The sequence below is a fragment of the Nerophis lumbriciformis genome, linkage group LG19 (assembly GCF_033978685.3).
Source record: "Nerophis lumbriciformis linkage group LG19, RoL_Nlum_v2.1, whole genome shotgun sequence".
NCBI lineage: Eukaryota > Metazoa > Chordata > Actinopteri > Syngnathiformes > Syngnathidae > Nerophis > Nerophis lumbriciformis.
In genome coordinates this window covers 32451855-32474938 of record NC_084566.2, presented here as the reverse complement: position 1 = coordinate 32474938, position 23084 = coordinate 32451855, and the positions used below count along the sequence as shown (strand labels likewise).

The 23084-nt window shown below is 39.4% G+C and overlaps 1 protein-coding gene across 2 annotated transcripts in view; it reads right to left on the bottom strand.

Annotated features, from left to right (window-relative positions):
* ankrd12 (ankyrin repeat domain 12) overlaps positions 1-23084 on the bottom strand; it is an 81101-nt gene that overhangs the window by 16926 nt on the left and 41091 nt on the right. For both annotated transcript variants that reach the window (XM_061978909.2, XM_061978910.2), the window contains exons 2-3: positions 16453-16566; positions 8083-8233 (exon numbers count right to left, since the gene is read on the bottom strand). In XM_061978909.2, coding sequence (XP_061834893.1) covers positions 8083-8233; positions 16453-16512 — 211 coding nt within the window. In that variant the 5' untranslated portion in view covers positions 16513-16566. The remainder of the gene's footprint in view (positions 1-8082; positions 8234-16452; positions 16567-23084) is intronic.

The following is a 23084-nucleotide window of genomic DNA, read 5'->3' as shown; positions in this document are numbered from 1 at the left end:
TTAATTGTGATGAGACTGAAAAAGATGCCACAGGGGACTCTTACTATAGCGAAGAAGAAGGCGCTACCGGGACACAAGTTGATAAATGATCACCCACACTGCTAGTTTGTACTAACGCTAGCGGCGCCTATGTGATTCCACTGCTTGTTTATCACTCCGAAACTCCCAGTGTTAAATTTAAGCTTGCTATAATGTACAAACCCCGTTTCCATATGAGTTGGGAAATTGTGTTAGATGTAAATATAAACGGAATACAATGATTTGCAAATCATTTTCAACCCACATTCAGTTGAATATGCTACAAAGACAACATATTTGATGTTCAAACTGATAAACATTTTTTTTTTTTTGCAAATAATCATTAACTTTAGAATTTGATGCCAGCAACACGTGACAAAGAAGTTGGGAAAGGTGGCAATAAATACTGATAAAGTTGAGGAATGCTCATCAAACACTTATTTGGAACATCCCACTGGTGTGCAGGCTAATTGGGAACAGGTGGGTGCCATGATTGGGTATAAAAACAGCTTCCCAAAAAATGCTCAGTCTTTCACAAGAAAGGATGGGGCGAGGGTCACCCCTTTGTCCACAACTGCGTGAGCAAATAGTCAAACAGTTTAAGAACAACGTTTCTCAAAGTGCAATTGCAAGAAATTTAGGGATTTCAACATCTACGGTCCATAATATCATCAAAAGGTTCAGAGAATGTGGAGAAATCACTCCACGTAAGCGGCATGGCCGGAAACCAACATTGAATGACCGTGACCTTCGATCCCTCAGACGGCACTGTATCAAAAACCGACATCAATCTCTAAAGGATATCACCACATGGGCTCAGGAACACTTCAGAAAACCACTGTCACTAAATACAGTTTGTCGCTACATCTGTAAGTGCAAGTTAAAGCTCTACTATGCAAAGCGAAAGCCATTTATCAACAACATCCAGAAATGCCGCTGGCTTCTCTCTAAGATGGACTCATGCAAAGTGGAAAAGTGTTCTGTGGTCTGACAAGTCCACATTTTAAATTGTTTTTGGAAATATTCGAAATAGTGTCATCCGGACCAAAGGGGAAGCGAACCATCCAGACTGTTATTGACGCAAAGTTCAAAAGCCAGCATCTGTGATGGTATGGGAGTGCATTAGTGCCCAAGGCATGGGTAACTTACACGTCTGTGAAGGCATCATTAATGCTGAAAGGTACATACAGGTTTTGGAACAACATATGCTGCCATCTAAGCGCCGTCTTTTTCATTGACGCCCCTGCTTATTTCAGCAAGACAATGCCAAGCCACATTCAGCACGTGTTACAACAGCGTGGCTTCTTAAAAAAAGAGTGCGGGTACTTTCCTGGTCCTCCTGCAGTCCAGACCTGTCTCCCATCGAAAATGTGTGGCGCATAAAATACGACAGCGGAGACCCCGAACTGTTGAACGACTGAAGCTCTACATATAACAAGAATGGGAAATAATTCCACTTTCAAAGCTTCAACAATTAGTTTCCTCAGTTCCCAATCGTTTATTGAGTGTTGTTAAAAGAAAAAGTGATGTAACATAGTGGTGAACATGCCCTTTCCCAACTACTTTGGCACGTGTTGCAGCCATGACATTCCAAGTTAATTATTATCTGCAAAAAAAAAAAAAAAGTTTATGAGTTTGAACATCAAATATCTTGTCTTTGTAGTGCATTCAATTGAATATGGGTTGAAAATGATTTGCAAATCATTGTATTCCGTTTATATTTACATCTAACACAATTTCCCAACTCATATGGATACGGGGTTTGTAGTTGTGTTTGGATAAAAAAGATTGTTGAGCCATTAACCCCTTGTTATGTTGGTTTGATATACATACATACAGTATACATATATACTGTTTTATTATTATAGTGTCTTCAAAGTGTGCAGTTTTCTTTTGAACCAAGATAGAGACTTTTGTCGAGGCTAGAACCATTTATGTTTACATAAATTCTTATGGCTAACGCTGCTTCACTACACGTGTCTTTGAATGTTCTCATTCATCCAGGTCATTGTCATCTCAGGGCATTCAATCGATGCTTCACGATACAAACCTTTCGGTTGGCAAACAATGTTAAAAAAGTGTTTACGTTCGTAAATCGCGGTTCCACTTTACCAAGCAATGCATTTTTGGCCTCTGTAAAGAGACAAGCGTTGCACAGGCATATCTTAAATGCAAAACTACAAAAGTAAAAGCGGCGGAGCTGGTTTTTAGCGCAATTTGTTGGGGTTTGTACAGTAAAAGTCAGTGATACCTCAGTTTTTGTACAATCCACTTTTTTTGTTTTTTAGCAACAGTTTCACATGTATCCTCTCAGTTATTGTATGGCCAAACATTGCTTATAACAAAGTTTTTGCCTGCATATTAGGGGTGGACGATAAATATCGGGAAGATAATTATCAGACTGATATGATGTCACTCCAATAAATTTGATAATATGAAATAGCGCTGATAACCGATACAAAAAACGCTTCAATGAGACAAGAATATCCGTACTTGGACTGTAGGTGGGTTAGGGCGAATAAATCAAGCGCTCATTTCCCCCTACATGCCGGGCTGTTGTAAACTACAACAAAGCTTAAAGGGGAACATTATCACCAGACCTATGTAAGCGTCAATATATACCTTAATGTTGCAGAAAAAAGACCATATCTTTTTTTAACGAATTTCCGAACTCTAAATGGGTGAATTTTGGCGAATTAAACGCATTTCTATTATTCGCTCTCGGAGCGATGACATCACAACGTGACGTCACATCGGGAAGCAATCCGCCATTTTCTCACTTTCGTCGGTGTGTTGTCGGAGGGTGTAACAACACGAACAGGGACGGATTCAAGTTGCACCAGTGGCCCAAAGATGCGAAAGTGGCAAGAAATTGGACGAAATTTGTTCAAAATACGAGGCTGTGGGGAAAGCCGACGAAATGGTCAGTCGTTTGTTCCGCACACTTTACCGACGAAAGCTATGCTACGACAGAGATGGCAAGAATGTGTGGATATCCTGCGACACTCAAAGCAGATGCATTTCCAACGATAAAGTCAAAGAAATCTTCCGCCAGACCCCCATTGAATCTGCCGGAGTGTGTGAGCTATTCAGGGACAAAGGCCCTCGGTAGCACGGCAAGCAATGGCGGCAGTTTGTTCCCGCAGACGAGCGAGCTAAACCCCCTGGATGTCTTGGCTCACACCACTTCTACCGTCCCTTATGCCACCGAAGATGATCAAGAGAAGAATATAGACCATAGCTTCCCTGGCCTGCTGACATCAACTCCAAAACTGGACAGATCAGCTTTCAGGAAAAGAGAGCGGATGAGGGTATGTCTACAGAATATATTAATTGATGAAAACTTTATTCATTACTCGCGGTTTTACGTAAATTATTATACATAAACTGTGTTTACCAATAATTTAGCTTAAAAACATTTATTTTTTTCAATCATTCGAGTACATTTGGGTAGTCTTGTGTAATGCAGTATTTTTTGTCTATTTAGGTATGGTTAACCTGAGTGCTGAAATCGTGGAAAAATATATGTTCTTAGCGCGCCTGAAATGGGCTGTCTGCACTCTCAAAGTGCATGTTGTTGCCGAATGTATTTCATATGCTGTAAACCTAGTTCATAGTTGTTAGTTTCCTTTAATGCCAAACAAACACATACCAATCGTTGGTTAGAAGGCGATCGCCGAATTCGTCCTCGCTTTCTCCCGTGTCGCTGGCTGTCGTGTCATTTTCGTCGGTTTCGCTTGCATACGGTTCAAACCGATATTGCTCAATAGCTTCAGTTTCTTCTTCAATTTCGTTTTCGCTACAACGATCCGTTTCAATACATGCATAATCTGTTGAATCGCTTAAGCCGCTGAAATCCGAGTCTGAATCCGAGCTAATGTCGCTATACCTTGCTGTTCTATCCGCCATGTTTGTTTGTATTGGCATCACTGTGTGACGTCACAGGAAAATGGACGGGTGGTTAAAATCAGGCACTTTGAAGCTTTTTTTAGGGATATTGCGTGATGGGTAAAATTTTGAAAAAAACTTCGAAAAATAAAATAAGCCACTGGGAACTGATTTTTAATGGTTTTAACCCTTCTGAAATTGTGATAATGTTCCCCTTTAAAAATACACCTTGAAAAGACACAATGAAAGGCTGTGGCATTTGTAAAGCGCAATAAGTTTGCCAGACACGACCCACAGGCTCGAGCGATCTGCGATTTCATCATGGAAATGATGGCGCTAGATGACTTTCCCATCGTAGCAGATACTGGCTTTTGTCAGGACAAATCTACAGGTACACTTTGTCAAATCCAACATTGTATGACTGTTTCTTACATTCAGGTGTGAACAAACTACACTTAAATCTGCATTAAAAAATTGATATGAATGTATTTATATAGCGCTTTAAAAAAGTTATTGTATTGCCTTAAAACATATTTGTTCATCCACACTGTGTCGCATTTCGCTAAAGTGTCCAAGCAAAGAATCAGTCAGAAAGTTTACATTAAGCCTTGCACTTCATGGGAGATGAAAGCTAAATCAGCGATGCGTAAAATGCCTGACAGCACTTCAGTTGTAATTATGACTAGCGTGCACGCTTCATCTAAACAAACGAAAAGGATAGCGGCAGTCGTTCAAGACGTTATTCCTTGCATTGTCTACAAGAGAAAGCAGAGGAGCATAGTCTAAAACGCAGCATTTTAGAAGAGACAACACCTCTTACTTCGAGACTCTACTAGACCATAAAAAAACGACCGCATGGCCACGTCCAAGCCATCTCCCCGACCTCCCTTGCCTGTGTGACGCACTCAGCTCAGAGCTCGTTGGCTCCGAGAGAACACACATACATGGACATGTGAAGAAGGAAAACAACTGGGCACAGATTTAGTACTGACAGACCTCAAGTGGAACTCTAGGAAGTACAACGCAGAATAAAGTCATATTGAAGAGAGGCTAATGTCTCGTTAAACTCTTAGAACAACGCCACAACCTGCAACCGATCTAACATCTGACAAAATAGTAGGGGTGTAACGGTACACAAAAATTTCGGTTCGGTACGTACCTCGGTTTAGAGGTCACGGTTCTGTTCATTTTCGGTACAGTAAGAAAACAACAAAATATAAATTTTTGGGTTATTTATTTGCCAAATTTGCAAAATCTTCCACCAAAAATATTTTTCTTAGTGGAATATTTGATGTGACGTAATCGGAACCTTGGATAGGTCAATAATTCATAATAACATTGAATTTGATTCAATATTATGTTTTGAGCAATGACAGTTTGAAAGAACAAAAACCAGCTTTGTTTTATTAGTCAACATTGCAACTTTTCCTAAATTACATTTAACCTTTGAGCTTTTTTATTTCACTTTTGTTATGTTTTTGTTTATTTTACCGTATTTTCCGCACTATAAGGCGCACCTAAAAACCACAATTTTTCTCAAAAGCTGACAGTGCGCCTAATAACCCGGTGCGCTTTATTACGATTCATTTTCATAAAGTTTCGGTCTCGCAACTTCGGTAAACAGCCGCCATCTTTTTTCCCGGTAGAACAGGAAGCGCTTCTTCTTCTACGCAAGCAACCGCCAAGGAAAGCACCCGCCCCCATAGAACAGGAAGCGCTTCACCCGCCCCCATAGAACAGGAAGCGCTTCACCCGCCCCCGGAAGAAGAAGAAAAAACGCGCGGATATCACCGTACGTTTCATTTCCTGTTTACATCTGTAAAGACCACAAAATGGCTCCTACAAAGGACAAGGATCCGGTTCATAAAAAGACGCAATCTCTCCATCCGCACACGGATTACTACCGTATTTCACAGCAACTGATATTCCTGTGAACTGCACTGTGGAACGGGAGCACGTACGGTGAATATTCGCACCACAGAGAATGAGGAGTCATCCTTCACTGTGGTTCTAGCTTGCCATGCTAACTTCCACCCATCCAAAAGAGACCTTTCCAGCCGGCGTCATCATAAAAGCTAACTCGAAGGGATGGATGGATGAAGAAAAGATGAGCGAGTGGTTAAGGGAAGTTTACGCGAAGAGGCCGGGTGGCTTTTTTCACACAGCTCCGAAGGCGAACACACCTTCACTAAGACGGGCAGATAGCGCCGGTCGACATACGCCAACATCTGCCAGTGGATCGTAAATGCCTGGGCAGATATTTCGGTCACAACTGTGGTCCGAGCTTTCCGGAAGGCAGGATTCACAGAACTGCTGGACAACAGTGACACTGACTCCGGTGACTTCGACGAGACGGAACCGGCCATTTTGGATCCCGTATTCGCCCAACTTTTCAATTCGGACACCGAAGACGAAGAATTCGAAGGATTTACGAATGAAGAATAACTTCAGAAGGTGAGCGCTATGTTTATTTTGTGTGTTGTGACATTAACGTTCGAGCAACATTATGTTGCTATTTATTGCTCTACACCATTTTGAATTTGACTATGTTTGTGATTGCACATTTGCGTACATTTTGGGACAGAGTTGTTAGAACGCTGGTTTTCAATATATTATTAAAGTTTGACTGAACTATCTGACTGTTTTTTTGACATTCACTTTAGCGCAGCGTTTTTTTGACATTCACTTTAGCGCAGCGTAGGCGCGGCTTTTAGTCCGGGGCGGCTTATTGGTGGACAAAATTATGAAATATGTAATTCATAGAAGGTGCGGCTAATAATCCGGTGCGCCTTATAGTGCGGAAAATACGGTAATAGTATTTTTAGAATGTGCCGTGGGCCTTTAAAACATTAGCTGTGGGCCGCAAATGGCCTTCGGGGCCCACTTTTGACACCCCTGCTATAGATAATAAAAAATTAAATATGATAAATCTATGGATAAAAAGCAGAGCCTGGCGACGCATGCGCGTTTATCATAACTCTCTCGCTCTCTCTGTCTCTGCCCCTCCCTCACCAAAGCTGCAGCGTGCACAATTTGTTTTGTTTTCAACCCCTTCTTAACCCTGAACGTACATTGAAAATACACGCAACCCTAACTCAAAATGCCGGACATTTGAGGCACTTAAGAAACTCCGCCCTGACAGCTCTGCAAAAGAGGACATGTCCGGTGAAAAGAGGATGTATGGTCAGTCTATCGTAGCCTGTTAGCTGCTAGCATGCCGTGTGTTGTGCCTCGGTGGGCATTGTTTACACAACGTGTCACGCTACTTAATATGTCCGTGTGGAAATTCGTTCGGTACACCTCCGAACCGAACCGGAACCCCCGTACCGAAACGGTTCAATACAAATACCGTTACACCCCTCCAAAATAGTAATACTGGCATTTTCAAGACCAAGCCAAATGTACAGTACACTTTCAGATCTTCAATTCAAACATAGCTCTATGATCATTGACGGTCCACAAAAGAATTGTTCACTAAAAAATGCCCGGGATCACTGTGCATACATGGCAACTCAGGATGTGCACTGAAACCCGGTTCCATAATGGCAAAGGTGCCAAAAAAACGGTGGTAAACAGACCCAGAAAAGAAGCACAAGTGCTTTATGGTGATTTTGTATGAGTAACCTCTTTCAAGTAATGTGGCGTCCCAACAAAAGCACACAGTCTCGACGCTCTTTTTAAACTTTACTAACACCACGTTAACATCATCCCTCATAACACTACGAGTACCACAGCGCTAGGCAGCAGCCCCCAACAACACCCACTCATGCACCAATGACAGTTACGGTGAGATAAATGAATTCACAAACACCTGGAATTATGAACATCAACATTTGAACTCAAAAGGCATTTTTGCACATTCTCTATATTCTGTACTGCTGGAATATATGACAATTTGTTGTGGATTAAATGTATTATATTTGAAAGTATTACACAGTTAATAGAATTAAAGTATCTAAATTACAAGTCTGTTCAACATGACTGTTTTTCAAATTGTAAAGAATAAAAAAGTTATTGCCTTTTTTTTTTTTTTACATAAATTGGCATGTTTTCAATTTGTGAAAAAAACGGTCCATTTTAAAGTAATGATTTGGTCAAATGTAAACGATATCCATCCCCAATGTCAACATGCCAGCACTAAGAAGAGGAGGAAGATAGAAGGGCGAGAGTCCTTACCAGTGTCCGAGTCTCGCTCCTCCGTGCCGGGCGGACTGCTAGTGAAGGAGAGCTTGCGCTTCATGGAAGACTTAACTTTCCCTTCCTTTCCCAGCAATTCACTCCGGTCCAACTTTGGAGTTTTAGTGAAAGGGGACAGCTTGTCTTTGCACTGTTGGAGGGAAGGAGATAAATGGAATTGTTGGAAAAAAACTTTCAAACATCTTGATCAATGTTCCCTCTAATTGTTCATGTGTGTGAGCAAACGCAAAAACTCCCTGAGCATTCAGTGGAGCCCATGTGAGCAACATCAGACGTGCACACTGTGGCTACACCAGCAGCACACCTGTCCCAAACCTGATTAAATAACAAGTTCAATCTCCATCCATCCATCCATTTTCTACCGCTTGTCAATTTCGGGGTCGCGGGGGGTGCTGGAACCTATCTCAGCTGCATTCGGGCGGAAGGCGGTTCTACACCCTGAACAAGTCCCCACCTCATCGCAGGGCCAACACAGATAGACAGACAACATTCTCTTATTATTATAATCAAATGACAGCAGTCATTTCCATGAGATTATTTTCTAATATAAGTGTTTAGGCCCACTTACAATGACACTAACAAAAAATATTGTTTTTCATGAACTGTGTACTTGTATTGTTTGTCTGGGTGGAGGTCCTGCTTTGGAAATAATTTGTACCCCTTTCAGACATTGCATTTAGTTCCCATTAAAACATTCACATGTTGCACAATGAGATGTAAGCACGGGATCATGTGTACATTCCTGCAACTTCCTGTTTGTAAAAATATATTTTTATTAGTATTTATTTAATATACTAACAGCATTTCATGATTAATATGTATAAATTAAGATTCCTAATAAATGACACTAGAATAAGCACACATTTGATTGGTAAATCATAGTGTAACGACCTGGAATGACACTTTATGTGTGGTGTTGGAATTGTCCGACGTTATGTGTGGCTGTAAACGCATCACTGGCGAAGTGCCATATGTGCATGTGTTGGCGCAAGTGAGAAAGAGCGAGCAATTGCTGTTGATATAACAAAGTTGCTTTTGGTCTGGTTTGTACTGCAGAAAATGACCAGTTTTGCTAGATAGCATTGTTTTACTAATGTTTTGGTGATGTGTTTATGGCCGACAATAAAGAGTTTTGCTCAGTAAAGTGATCGATGGAATTCATGTCCTCAAAGCGTCTCGACAGACGTTACAATATTTTAACAATGATGACAAAAACTGTTTTCTCTGTAGTGTCCGTGTGTCGAAAATTGTTATGTGCTTATTTTTTTTTATTTGATTTTTTGCGTGGCATACATTTGCCGTGCGCAGAGGACGATTGAGCAGTGCGCAATTGCACAGGCGCGCACCTTAGAGGGGACGTTGATCTTGATTACATTTACAACTTAAGAATAGTCAGTGGCCTACTCAGTGGCCTAGTGGTTAGAGTGTCCGCCCTGAGATCGGTAGGTTGTGAGTTCAAAGCCCGGCCGAGTCATACCAAAGACTATAAACATGGGACCCACTACCTCCCTGCTTGGCACTCAGCATCAAAGGTTGGAATTGGGGGTTAATTACCAAAAATGATTCCCGGGCGCGGCACCGCTGCTGCCCACTGCTCCCCTCACCTCCCAGGGGGTGATCAAGGGGATGGGTCAAATGCAGAGGACAAATTTCACCACACCTAGTGTGTGTGACAATCATTGGTACTTTAACTTTAACTTTAGTCTGTCTGTGTACATACTAGAGTTGTACGGTACACCACAACTAACAAAGAACCGCGGAACTAATTAATTAAAAAAGGTATTATACTGCCTTTGAAAAATTCCGGGACTCATTTTTTCATCCGCATGCTGCGGTGACGTTGCTGAGCCGAGGCGCCTGTGTGTCAGCGCCCACCCACAAAGCGCATACAACCAGAAACAGTGTGGAGAGGAAGAATGGCAAAAAAACGGAAATACTACTGGTTAATAGAGAAGGTGCATAAAGTGCAATATGGATGTATTTTGACTTCAAAACAGACAACAAACGTGAGGCTTTAAACACGGAAGTGCTGCGCTGCTTTAAAAATGCCTCACCAAAGGTGTCCTGACTATATTGCACTCAAACATTAAATAAAAAGCATTCAAACCTGCACAAGCTTAAAGACTGACAGGTAATGTAGTTACCGCAACTATCTCCCCTGATGTGCACATATAGACACACACAGCTGGTTGGCAATTATTAGAGCAGTCCAAACCACCCACGTAGCGTAAACTAATGAAAGTGAAATGACTGAATTTTGGAACAAATTCCCACCATTTCATTTGTGTTTTATCTTTAACAATGTGTATTTTACCTGCTACATGTCTTATCTGTGTAGTTGTAGCCATTGTATTGATTTTACTACTTACTAATTAGTGTATTCTTCAAGCACAGACCAAGAGTGTCAACCATAAATCATGAAGCATTTAATACAATGTCAGTAAAGCTTTCTATTATATTCTAACCTAATCCTAGATAATGGCAGGCTATATGTATAGTGCAAGAAGAAAATCACTATGGGTTTTGTGCTTTTTCATTTTTGTTTTAATCTTCTAAAATATTTGAGTGCAATAAGAAATGTATGTTTAATGTATCGTACGAGTCTCTGTTAAAATGAAGCCAATGACATTCTTCATATTCTGAAAAGTATCGAAAATTATCAAAAAGTGTCGATATACATTTTGGTACTGGTATCGGTACCAAAATATTGGACCACAGCAGAACCACAGGTCGTAACACACAATTCCGATGTCATGTAGTTTACAGGGGTTATATTACAGGATGTGTTGCATCTCATCAGGCAACAAGTTAGTCAACATTGCCCACAAAATGTAGCAGTATCCAGAAAAACCTAAAAAGCAGTCAGGACACTCACTGCAAATAACCTTATCTGTGAGCTGTTGTTACTGTCCTGTATGCTGCTACCTCTTTCACAAATAAGGTAAAGAAAATAATACTTTGGCATTCTACATCACAATAAAAAAAACATGCATTACTGAGCTAAGAGTAAAAAGTCTCTAATTATAGCGCCAGGGTTTCCCCCAGATGGCCCACATACCTGTGGCGGTGGGGGCAAGGTCAATATGTCGTCATCATATAATTTGCATAATATGCGATGATGCATATATTTTCTTTGAAGAGGCTAAAAAAAGGGTACGTGTTAGCGTTAACATATTTTTTATACCGTTTTGCTCTATTTTTCAATTGTTGTTAGACTCCAGCTACGCCCGCGACCCAGAGAGGGACAAGCGGTAGAAAATGGATGGATGGATGCTGCTTGTTGTACAATGTACTTTGTTGTAGGGCTGGGCGATATGGCCTTTTTTTAATATATCGATATTTTTAGGCCATGTCACGATACACGATATATATCTCGATATTTTACCTTAGTCTTGAATGAACACTTGATGCATATAATCACAGCAGTATGATGATTCTATGTGTCTACATTAAAACATTCTTGTTCATACTTCATTAATATATGCTCATTTTAAACTTTCATGCAGAGAGGGAAATCACAACTAAGTCAATTGACCAAAACTGTATTTATTAAGCAGTAGCACAAACATTCATGTCATTTCCAAACAGAAAGTGCAAGATTGTCAGAGACATTTTAAAACAAGCTATGAGTGCACTTTTGTGCATGATGTCACTAAGATGACATATCAAAACAACACTAAATTAAAGTGCACTTTTTGTACAGAACGCCACTACAATAGTTTAAAACAAATAAAGTGCACTTTTGTGCATGATGTCACACAAGATATTTCAATAACTGTCAAATAAAAATGAGCTGCATAATAGGAAATCAAATAGTGTATGTCCTTCGCTATGTGGTAGGTTCCTGCAGACGTTATCTCCTTCTGTTGTTGACTATTTTTTTCATACGGTGTTGATGTGGAAATGGTTGCTGGTGTGGCACCGAACGGAGATGTAGACATGCGGAGTTTCAAACACTCTTCATTCTCTAGCGGGTGACTTTTCAAATGATGCTACGTATTAGCAGTAATGCTACTTTTTGTAGCAACGCTTTTGCCCCACACTTGACAAATTACGGTTGTCTGTTTGACATCTTCCCGCTTGAAGCCAAACCACCGCCAGACGATTGACCGCTGCTGTTTTTCTTGGGAATTAATTCTTCCTTCATTTGTTACCAGATTTGCACCTTCTTTCTCTCGTATTACCACTCGCACCACAGCTAACGTTACCCATGCCGCTACCTCTCTGCTCCGCGAGGGTGTATACGTATGTGACGTATGTAAGAAGGTGCGTTTGTTTTATGTCTCTGTGAGAAGGAGACAACAAATAGGGAGAAACGCCTGTAGTGTAATGCCCGCAGCTAAAGACAACTATATGGCACAGAGACAAACCCGCGATATATCGAGTACCGTATATTTCGAAGTATAAGTCGCACCGAAGTATAAGTCGCACCTGCCGAAAATGCATAATAAAGAAGGAAAAAAACATATATAAATCGCATGGAGCCCGGCAAAACTATGAAAAAAACTGCGACTTATAGTCCGAAAAATACAGCCCTATTTTGTTGAGAATTTTTCACGTTTCTGCAGACTTCTCGAATCCTTTTAGTGACTATTAACTTTTTTTAAACGACAAAACAAAACAAATCTAGCATCTTTTTCTGGTGTTATTGGAGATTATTTGCGTTTAGAGACTCTTTACATTTGTTGCCTGATGTCTGCGACCAACAGCGAGAGCTGAAGAAAACCTGATGTCACACTTGTGTCACGCTGCTTCTCCAGTTGCCTTTACTCTCCTTAAAAGCTGCCACTGTCCTCTTAATATTTGCACATTGCATATTTTGTACAACGCTGTCCGCAGGTTGGTGTCTTTTTTCCGTGGCCGAACCTTCGATGTATAATAAACAGGCTAGCTATAGCAATTTATACAATGTATGAGATAAAGTTGTTTTCCAGTTAAAAAAAACTAACTTTTTATTTTATTTTATTTTTTTTAGATGAGGCGGCTTTTATTCTGCCGTGGCAGGCGCCACTATCACTTACATGTAGCGGAAACCCTAACAGTGTTTTGAAAGCCTACACAGACACATGCCAGAAAGAAAGATGTGCACAAACTAGGGCTGGGCGATATATAGAATATACTCGATACATCGCGGGTTTGTCTCTGTGCGATATCAAAAATGACTATATCGTGATATTCGAGTATACGTTCTCACGCAGTTGCTTTTAGCTGCGGGCATTACACTACAGGCTCTTCTCACTCTTTCGTGTTTCTCCTTCGCACAGAGACATAAAACAAGCGCACCTTCTTACATACGTCACATACTTGTCATACGCCCTCACGGAGCAGAGAGGTAGCGACAAAGGGTAACATTAGCGGTGATGCTAGTGGAGTGGTGTGAGCGGTAATACGAGAAAGAAGGTGCAAATCTGGTAACAAATGGTCTGGTGGTGGTTTGGCTTCAAGTGGGAAGATGTTGAACAGACAACCGTAAAATGTCAAGTAAAAGCGTTGCTACAAAAAGTAGAATAACTGCTAATATGTAGCATCATTTGAAAAGTCACCCGCTAGAGAATGAGGTCGGTACCACACCAACAAAATGCCTAAGCAACCATTTCCACATCAACACCGTATGAAAAAAATAGTCAAAAACAGAAGGAGATAACGTCCGCAGGAACCTACCACATAGCGAAGAACATAAACTATTTGATTTCCTATTATGCAGCTAATTTTTATTTGACACTTTTTGAAATATCTTGTGTGACATCATGCACAAAAGTGCACTTTATTTGTTTTAAACTATTGTCGTGGCGTTCTGTACAAAAAGTGCACTTTAATTTAGTGTTGTTTTGATATGTCATCTTAGTGACATCATGCACAAAAGTGCACTAATAGCTTGTTTTAAAATGTCTCTGACAATCTTGCACTTTCTGTTTCGAAATGACATGAACGTTTGTGCCACTCCTTAATAACTGTTTAATAAATACACTTTTGGTAAACTTACTTAGTTGTGATTTCCCTCTCTGCATGAAAGTTTAAAAGTAGCATATATTAATCCAGTATGAACAAGAATGTTTTAACGTAGACACATAGAATCATCATACTGCTGTGATTGTATGCATCAAGTGTTCATTCAAGGCTAAGGCAAAATATCGAGATATATATCGTGTATCGTGACATGGCCTAAAAATATCGAGATATTAAAGGGGAACATTATCACCAGACCTATGTAAGCGTCAATATATACCTTGATGTTGCAGAAAAAAAGACCTTTTTTTTTTTTAACCGATTTCCGAACTCTAAATGGGTGAATTTTGGCGAATTAAACGCCTTTCTATTATTCGCTCTCGGGAAGCAATCCGCCATTTTCTCAAACACATTACAAACACCGAGTCAAATCAGCTCTGTTATTTTCCGTTTTTTCGACTGTTTTCCGTACCTTGGAGACATCATGCCTCGTTGGTGTGTTGTCGTGTAACAACACGAACAGGGACGGATTCAAGTTGCACCAGTGGCCCAAAGATGCGAAAGTGGCAAGAAATTGGACGTTTGTGCCGCACACTTTACCGACGAAAGCTATGCTACGACAGAGATGGCAAGAATGTGTGGATATCCTGCGACACTCAAAGCAGATGCATTTCCAACGATAAAGTCAAAGAAATCTGCGAGCGGATGAGGGTATGTCTACAGAATATATTAATTGATGAAAACTGGGCTGTCTGCACTCTCAAAGTGCATGTTGTTGCCAAATGTATTTCATATGCTGTAAACCTAGTTCATAGTTGCTAGTTTCCTTTAATGCCAAACAAACACATACCAATCGTTGGTTAGAAGGCGATCGCCGAATTCATCCTCGCTTTCTCCCGTGTCGCTGGCTGTCGTGTCGTTTTCGTCGGTTTCGCTTGCATACGGTTCAAACCCATATGGCTCAATAGCTTCAGTTTCTTCTTCAATTTCGTTTTCGCTACCTGCCTCCACACTACAACCATCCGTTTCAATACATGCGTAATCTGTTGTATCACTTAAGCCGCTGAAATCCGAGTCTGAATCCGAGCTAATGTCGCTATAGCTTGCTGTTCTATGCGCCATGTTTGTTTGTATCGGCATCACTATGTGACGTCACAGGAAAATGGACGGGTGTATATAACGATGGTTAAAATCAGGCACTTTGAAGCTTTTTTTAGGGATATTGCGTGATGGGTAAAATTTTGAAAAAAACTTTGAAAAATAAAATAAGCCACTGGGAACTGATTTTTAATGGTTTTAACCCTTCTGAAATTGTGATAATGTTCCCCTTTAATAAAAGGCCATATCGCCCAGCCCTAGCACAAACTACAGTTACAATTTAAAAAAAGTAATTGGTTATTGGTATCGGCCTAGAGGAGCAGAAACTGAAGAAAAAATCCCTAACCAGCACCAAATGATTTACCTTTAATACTGATTCAAAGTGCCTGGACAAAGTGGAAAGGAAGATGTAGCTCTCCTTAAACATGTGTTTAGTACAATCCACAACATAGAAGCAGTAGAACCAACGTAAAAGAATTTATCAGGACGTTGCCTACAGCCACAGCCACAGCCTCCATTGTTTTTTGATATGGCGCCATTGGTATTTATTGTTCTTAAAGGGAGAATTTATGATGACTCATCTTTGGACAGCGCTCACATGAGCGCTCAGTGTGCAGGTGTTTCAACTCAAAAGGGAAGAAAAGCCTCTCAAGTGAAGTCTCTCGCCTGCTGAATGTGTTCCGCAATTTTCAATCTCTAGAATACTGATACTGCTAGTAGCAAGCAAAGTGTCTTTTTTTGCGGCCGGCGAGTATGGCAGCCCATTAACGTTCTTGTGACAGGATCAACCCTTTCCAAAGAACTACTAAGTAAACTGTGACGCAAGACTTTTCCAACCAGCTCTTTCCAAAGTCAAGATAACCTCTGAGCTTTTGGAAAGAGCGGAGGCGACACAGAGGGAACGTGTTCACTGACTGCATTACTTTTATTTTCACACAGCGCCAACTTGGAAAACATTGTGACATATGGAATGCACTAAAAACATTTGGGAATGTTGCAACTCGTGTTTCATTGAGGTCGCTATAAACATAGCAATTATTGTTCTTTTTAAAGCAGCCGCTGACTTGAAATTTCCAGATAAACATATTTCTGACGTTTACGACTACAATGTGTTTATCCAAACAGCTGAGAAAAAGCCAATTCAGGAATAATAAAAGGTAACATTTCTACTGGTGTACAAGCAACCATAGTTAAGAGGGTGTTTAAAACTTCACAATGAGGGCAGTGCCACCACATCATTTCTCTCTGCCAATCCAATTTACAACTCTTGTTTTCTGTGTGCTGCTTTGAACCAAGTTGACGTACCTTCTTTCCCACTTGCTTTTCCACCATGGCTCCATCTCTGTCGCTCCCAGGTTTGGCCATGGTGTGGCATCAGACTAGCTGTGACAGCTCCGGCACAGCAGGTTCATCATGCACCTGGATCAGAAAACATGGAAGTGATGAGACACTATCGCCAATAGGAGTAGGAAGATACACTATATGGCCAAAAGTATTTGGCCACCCATCCAAATGATGAGAATCAGGTGTCCATCACTTGGCCTGGTGTATAAAATCAAGCACTTAGACATGGAGACTTGTTTCTTCAAAATTTGTGAAAGAATGGGCTGCTCTCAGTGATTTCCAGCGTGGAACTGTCATAGGATGCCACCTATGCAACAAATGCACCAAGTGGTAGGCCACGTAAACTGACAGAGAGGGGTCGCCGATTTTCTACTCAGTCAGTTGCTACAGAGCTCCAAACTTCATGTGACCTTCCAATTAGCCCACGTACAGTACGCAGAGAGCTTCATGGAATGGGTTTCCATGGCCGAGCAGCTGCATCTAAGCCATACATCAACAAGTCCAATGCAAAACGTGGGATGCAGTGGTGTAAAGCAATGGTCCCCAACCACCGGGCCGCGGCCCGGTACCGGCCTGTGGATCGATTGGTACCGGGACGCACAAGAAATATAAAAAAAAAAAATTAAAAACTTTTTTTTTTTTTTTTAAATTAAATCAACGTAAAAAACACAAGATACACTTACAATTAGTGCACCAACCCAAAAAAACCTCCCTCCCCCATTTACATTCATTCACACTCAATCACACAAAAGGGTTGTTTCTTTCTGTTATTAATATTTTTGGTTCCTACATCTGCAGGGATACAGTCCGTAAGCACACATGATTGTATTTTTTTATGACAAAAATAAATAAATAAAATAAAAAATAAAAAATATCAAACACCCCTTTCGGTCCGTGGGACAAATTTTCAAGCGTTGACCGGTCCGAAGTTACAAAAAGGTTGGGGACCACTGGTGTAAATCACGTTGTCACTGGACTCTAGAGCAGTGGAGACGCCTTCTCTGGACTGATGAGTCACGCTTTTCCATCTGGCAATCTGATGGACCAGTCTGGGTTTGGAGGTTGCCAGGAGAACGCTGCATTGTGCCAAGTGTGAAATTTGGTAGAGGAAGAATTATGGTGTGGGGTTGTTTTTCAGGAGTTGGGCTTGGCCCCTTAGTTCCAGTGAAATTAACTTTGAATGCTCCAGGATACCAAAACATTTTTGGACAATTCCATGGGATGGCACTTCAAGTTCATATGTGAGTAAAGGCAGGTGGCCAAATACTTTTGGCAATATAGTGTATATCGATGCGGAAAACTATACCGCTACAAACTTCTTTCATCCTTCTTCCTTAGTGAGTTGAGTCACAGTAAAGGGAGGCGAGATCCCAAAAAAATGCATAGGCTTACTGGTGTGCTTTACTGTTGTAGTAAAACTTGCAAATAACTCAAAATATGAAGAATAAAAGTAGTTTTATTCCGCAGCTCTTAAATTTTCCTTTAAAGACTAAGGTAAGAATACTGTGCAATTCAATCCTTCATTAGCTCTCATCAGTACCTGTGTGCAAAAGAGAGGCATTCTCTTAGACCAGTGGTTCTCAACCTTTTTTCAGTGATGTACCCCCTGTGAAATTTTTTTTAATTCAAGTACCCCCTAATCAGAGCAAAGCATTTTTGGTTGAAAAAAAGAGATAAAGAAGTAAAATACAGCACAATGTCATCAGTTTCTGATTTATTAAATTGTATAACAGTGCAAAAATATTGCTCATTTGTAGTGGTCTTTCTTGAACAATTTGGAAAAAAACATTGGTTTTTATTTATATTTATAAAGGATTTTTGAATTGTTGATATTTTTAGAATATTTAAAAAAAATCTCACGTACACCTTGGCATACCTTCAAGTACCCCCATTTGAGAACCACTGTCTTAGACAGTAAAAATCACTTTTTCCTAAAAGAAAGGAACATAAACATGACAAACTTTAATTACCTTTATCCCCATGAATCTAAACTGCATTTGTTTGTCATCAAAACAAGAAAATGACAATGTGATATATTTCAACCCAACCCGAGCTTGTAACATTTACTTCCACGCTTCAAATCTAGGGTTTGGCAACACTAAATGGGCATCCTGATACAACTAACACATATTTGCAAAATATGCCGCACTGCTGTTAAATATACTGGAAGCACAACCAACCGTATAAGTAATTCCAAACAGTGAGATGAAATCAGTGTCGACTAGTCATATTTAAAGTGCCAGTAGGATGAAAAAACAGTTGACTTTACATGCTGAATTCTGTTTTATTGTATCCGTTAAACCATATCCAATTGTCTTTCCAATCCACAAAGTATGCGACAATAACGTCTAAACAGCCTCAAAATGCCACAATTACAATTGGCCATTTCGAATATTCCGCTCCAAATGTTTTCAGCAAGTTCCATTGATTTGGGGTCTGTTGACATCATAAGGGGAACTCGTCAGCACTCTGCACATATCAACAGATCTGTGATACTGGAAACGCAGAAAAATTGGAAAGAGACGTGCTGTTTATCATTGACAATCTCTGTCAGACAAGAACACGGTTTTTTTGTATACATTCAAAGTCATAAATGCATATCAAAAATATATGCTAACAATTGAGTCAACGGGGTCTCGTCTATTCCGCCCACAAAGCCCTCTAAATAATCATTTAAAATCTGCCAAAAATATTCTATGTACAGGTCTTGACCTGAATATTATCCGGTTTGAAAGCCAGAGCCCAAGGAAAGAAACACACAGACGTAGCAATGTGTCAACGATTTCAAGTTAGTCTTCATTTACCGTTTGATTGATTAACGTTTTGACTGACGTATTTTGTATCGGTCCCAATACCAGCATATTTTTAAAAATAAAGTTGTTATTGGCTTTATTTTAACAAAAAAATTGTATGATACATTAAACACTTTTTTTTAATTGCAATCAAAGAACATTTTTGGCATTAAATAACAGAAAACATACTTAACGTCTCTTTTGGCAGTCAGGTTACAAAGGCTCCTAATTTGGCTGCTGACATATGTAGTAACATCATTTCCCATTCTACTATTTTGTCAAAATTATGAGGGAAAATTGATTATTAATCTACTTGTTCACTTTGTTAACATCTGGTTACGTTCTCTTTTACATGTTTTATCCACACTTCTGTCAAAGTGTAACAGGCACCTATTCTTATGTTGTTTGATACTTTACATACATTTTGGCTGATACTACACATTTGGGTGTGGATCCGATACAGTTACAAGATCAGTTACACTAGTGTGCCGTGAGATATTGTCTAGTGTGTCGTGGGAAATTATGCAACTTCACCTAATTGGTCCCAAAAATATTTTTTTCAAATCAATAATTGTAATCTGCAAATAATGTGCCGTTGCTAAGTGTCTGTGCTGTGTAGAGCTCGGCAGGGTAACCACGTAATACTCCATGTCAGTAGGTGGCAGCAGGTAGTTAATTGCTTTGTAAAAGTCGGAATGTGTCGGGTGAGACAAGGATGGTTTGTTGTGATCACAATATGCAGGTAAATGTTTAAACCAAAAATGAACATAAGGAAAAGGCAATGAAGCATAGGAATGGCTATGCAAAACACAAGTATAACTGAACTGGCTACCAAGTAAACAGACACAAAATGCTGGACGACAGCAAAAACGTACGGCGTCCACAAAGTACATCCGTACATGACATGACAATCAATGTCCACACAAAGAAGGATAGCAACAACTTAAATAGCCTTACTTGCTAACACAAAGCAGGTGCGGGGAATAGCGCTCAAAGGAAGACATGAAACTGCTACAGGAAAACACCAACAAAACAGGAAGGGCCACCAAAATAACAGCGCAAGACAAAAACGAATGCACTACACAGGAAAACACCAACAAACTCAAAATAAGGCACGACGACTTGGTGGAGTTTAATTTTTAACATTTTCTGCTGGTGGTGTGCCTCCGGAATTTTTAATGAAGAAAACGTGCCTTGCCTCAAAAAAGGTTGAAAAACACTGCTTTATAGAACTAGAGTCACTGCAGAACTTAGACAGCATGTTTTTAAATCACATAGAATTCCCATTGTTTATACAGAGTAAGTAGTAATACAAATAGGGATTTCTTTAAATTAACAATCAAACTGCCCTTGCTAAAAGCAAACAAATAGCAGGCAGGAAATGACGTCAAGAGGAAGCATGAATCACAGAGTTGGTTTGGGTGGGGGAAACACCCTCTCTGCTCTTCAATGTAATGGAGCTTTGTTCTCACGTGACTTAACTCTCACACACCCACCTGCGTGTGTTTGATGAGGAACCTGCAGAGTGAACGACCCAACATGTGCACGAAACCAAGGCATTGGTTGCTGTGGCCATTTTTAGCTCAATTTTACAAACGTGTCCTCAATTACAACGGTGCTCACCCCTCACTTTTCTGCTCGCATTATTAGAGGATATCTTGTAAAGGGCTAATATTACTACATAAATGAAGCTTGAGCATACAGTACTTTAGAGTAGTCTGTGTACATTTTGCATGACAGCATGGATTTACCATTCATCATTGGTTACTGAAATGTGGGCGGTGTACTCACTTATCCAATCCAATTCCCTTTATTCATATAGCACGATTAACAAGAAAACTGTTTCCAGAGTGCTGCACATAAGAAAGAAACAATAAAAAGTAATCAAATGGCAAGCATTTCAAATTAAACAATAAACATATTACAATAGAATAAAAATAACAAAAGAAAGCAATAAAATAGAATAAAACAATAAAAAACACAAAGGACCACAAGATTCACGCTGATTTAAAAGCCAGAGAATAAAAGTGGATTTTAAGACTTAAAACAGGGATGTCAAACTGGTTTTCATTGAGGGCCACATGCTTGTAACAGAGAATAATGTATACATTTGCATCTGGATCTCATTATTAATTATATAAATTGTTTTAAGTAGACTGTCCATTTTACAGTAAAAACTTTACATTTACAAAATTTTACTGTAAAATATAGTGTTTTTTACGGTAAATGGAAAAACAGTATCACTGTATCACTTCTTATTTGCCAGAAATGTTGTGTTAAATTGACATTGTTTTTACAATATTATATTGTTAATGGAAAAACAGTAAAAGTAATTTTTATTCTGGCAACTTAGCTGCCAGTTTTTCTACTGTAAAAACAAATGTACCGTCTTCCCATTTACAGTAGTACACCATTAAAAACAACAACCGTAGATTTTACAGTCAAAAACCTGCAGCTCAGTCAAAAATAATTTTAACGCAAAAAACAGAAGCAGTTTTTTTCAATTCACAGTAATATGCTGTAAAGAACAACGTAAAATGTATTGTCATTTTTATAAATTTGATGGGTATTTTGCTGTAAAGTTAAGTATTTTTATTAAACATGTTTGGAAAGTATGATTATATACTGTAATATTTGTTGCAATATTGGATACTATTAAAGTTTAATTTCAAGCAGTACATATATTTTTTTCTGTCAAAATGAAAAAATCAATTACATTTAGTGAGAAAATATTAAGCCGTATTTTTCGGAGTATATGGCTCCGGAGTATAAGTCACACCGGCGGAAAATGCATAATAAAGAAGGAAAAAAACATATATAAGTCGCATTTTTTGGGGAAATGTATTTGATAAAAGCCAACACCAAGAATAGACATCAGCAATTTAAAATAAATAAAGAATAGTGAACAACAGGGTGAATAAGTGTACGTTATATGAGGCATAAATAACCAACTGAGAACGTGCCTGGTATGTTAACGTAACATATTATGGTAAGAGTCATTCAAATAACTATAACATATAGAACATGCTATACGTTTACCAAACAATCTGTCACTCCTAATCGCTAAATCCCATGAAATCTTAGTCTCTTACGTGAATGAGATAAATAATATTATTTGATATTTTACGGTAATGTGTTAATAATTTCACACATAAGTCGCTCCTGAGTATAAGTCGCACCCCCGGCCAAACTATGAAAAAAACTGCGACTTATAGTCCGAAAAATATGGTACTTTATTGACACATATCATTTCCACGTGTTTGCGGGCCAGTTAAAGGGGAACATTATCACAATTTCAGAAGGGTTAAAACCATTAAAAATCAGTTCCCAGTGGCTTATTTTATTTTTCAAAGTTTTTTTCAAAATTTTACCCATCACGCAATATGCCTAAAAAAAGCTTCAAAGTGCCTGATTTTAACCATCGTTATATACACCCGTTCATTTTCCTGTGACGTCACACAGTGATGCCAATACAAACAAACAGCAAGGTATAGCGACATTAGCCCGGATTCAGACTCGGATTTCAGCGGCTTAACACTGTCTGATAAGATAATTACTAACAACTATGAACTAGGTTTACAGCATATGAAATACATTTGGCAACAACATGCACTTTGAGAGTGCAGACAGCACATTTCAGGCGCGCTAAGAACATATATTTTTCCACGATTTCAGCACTCAGGTTAACCATACCTAAATAGACACAAAATACTGCATTACACAAGACTACCCGAATGTACTCGAATGATTGAAAAAAAAAAAATTTTTTAAGCTAAATTATTGGTAAACACAGTTTATGTA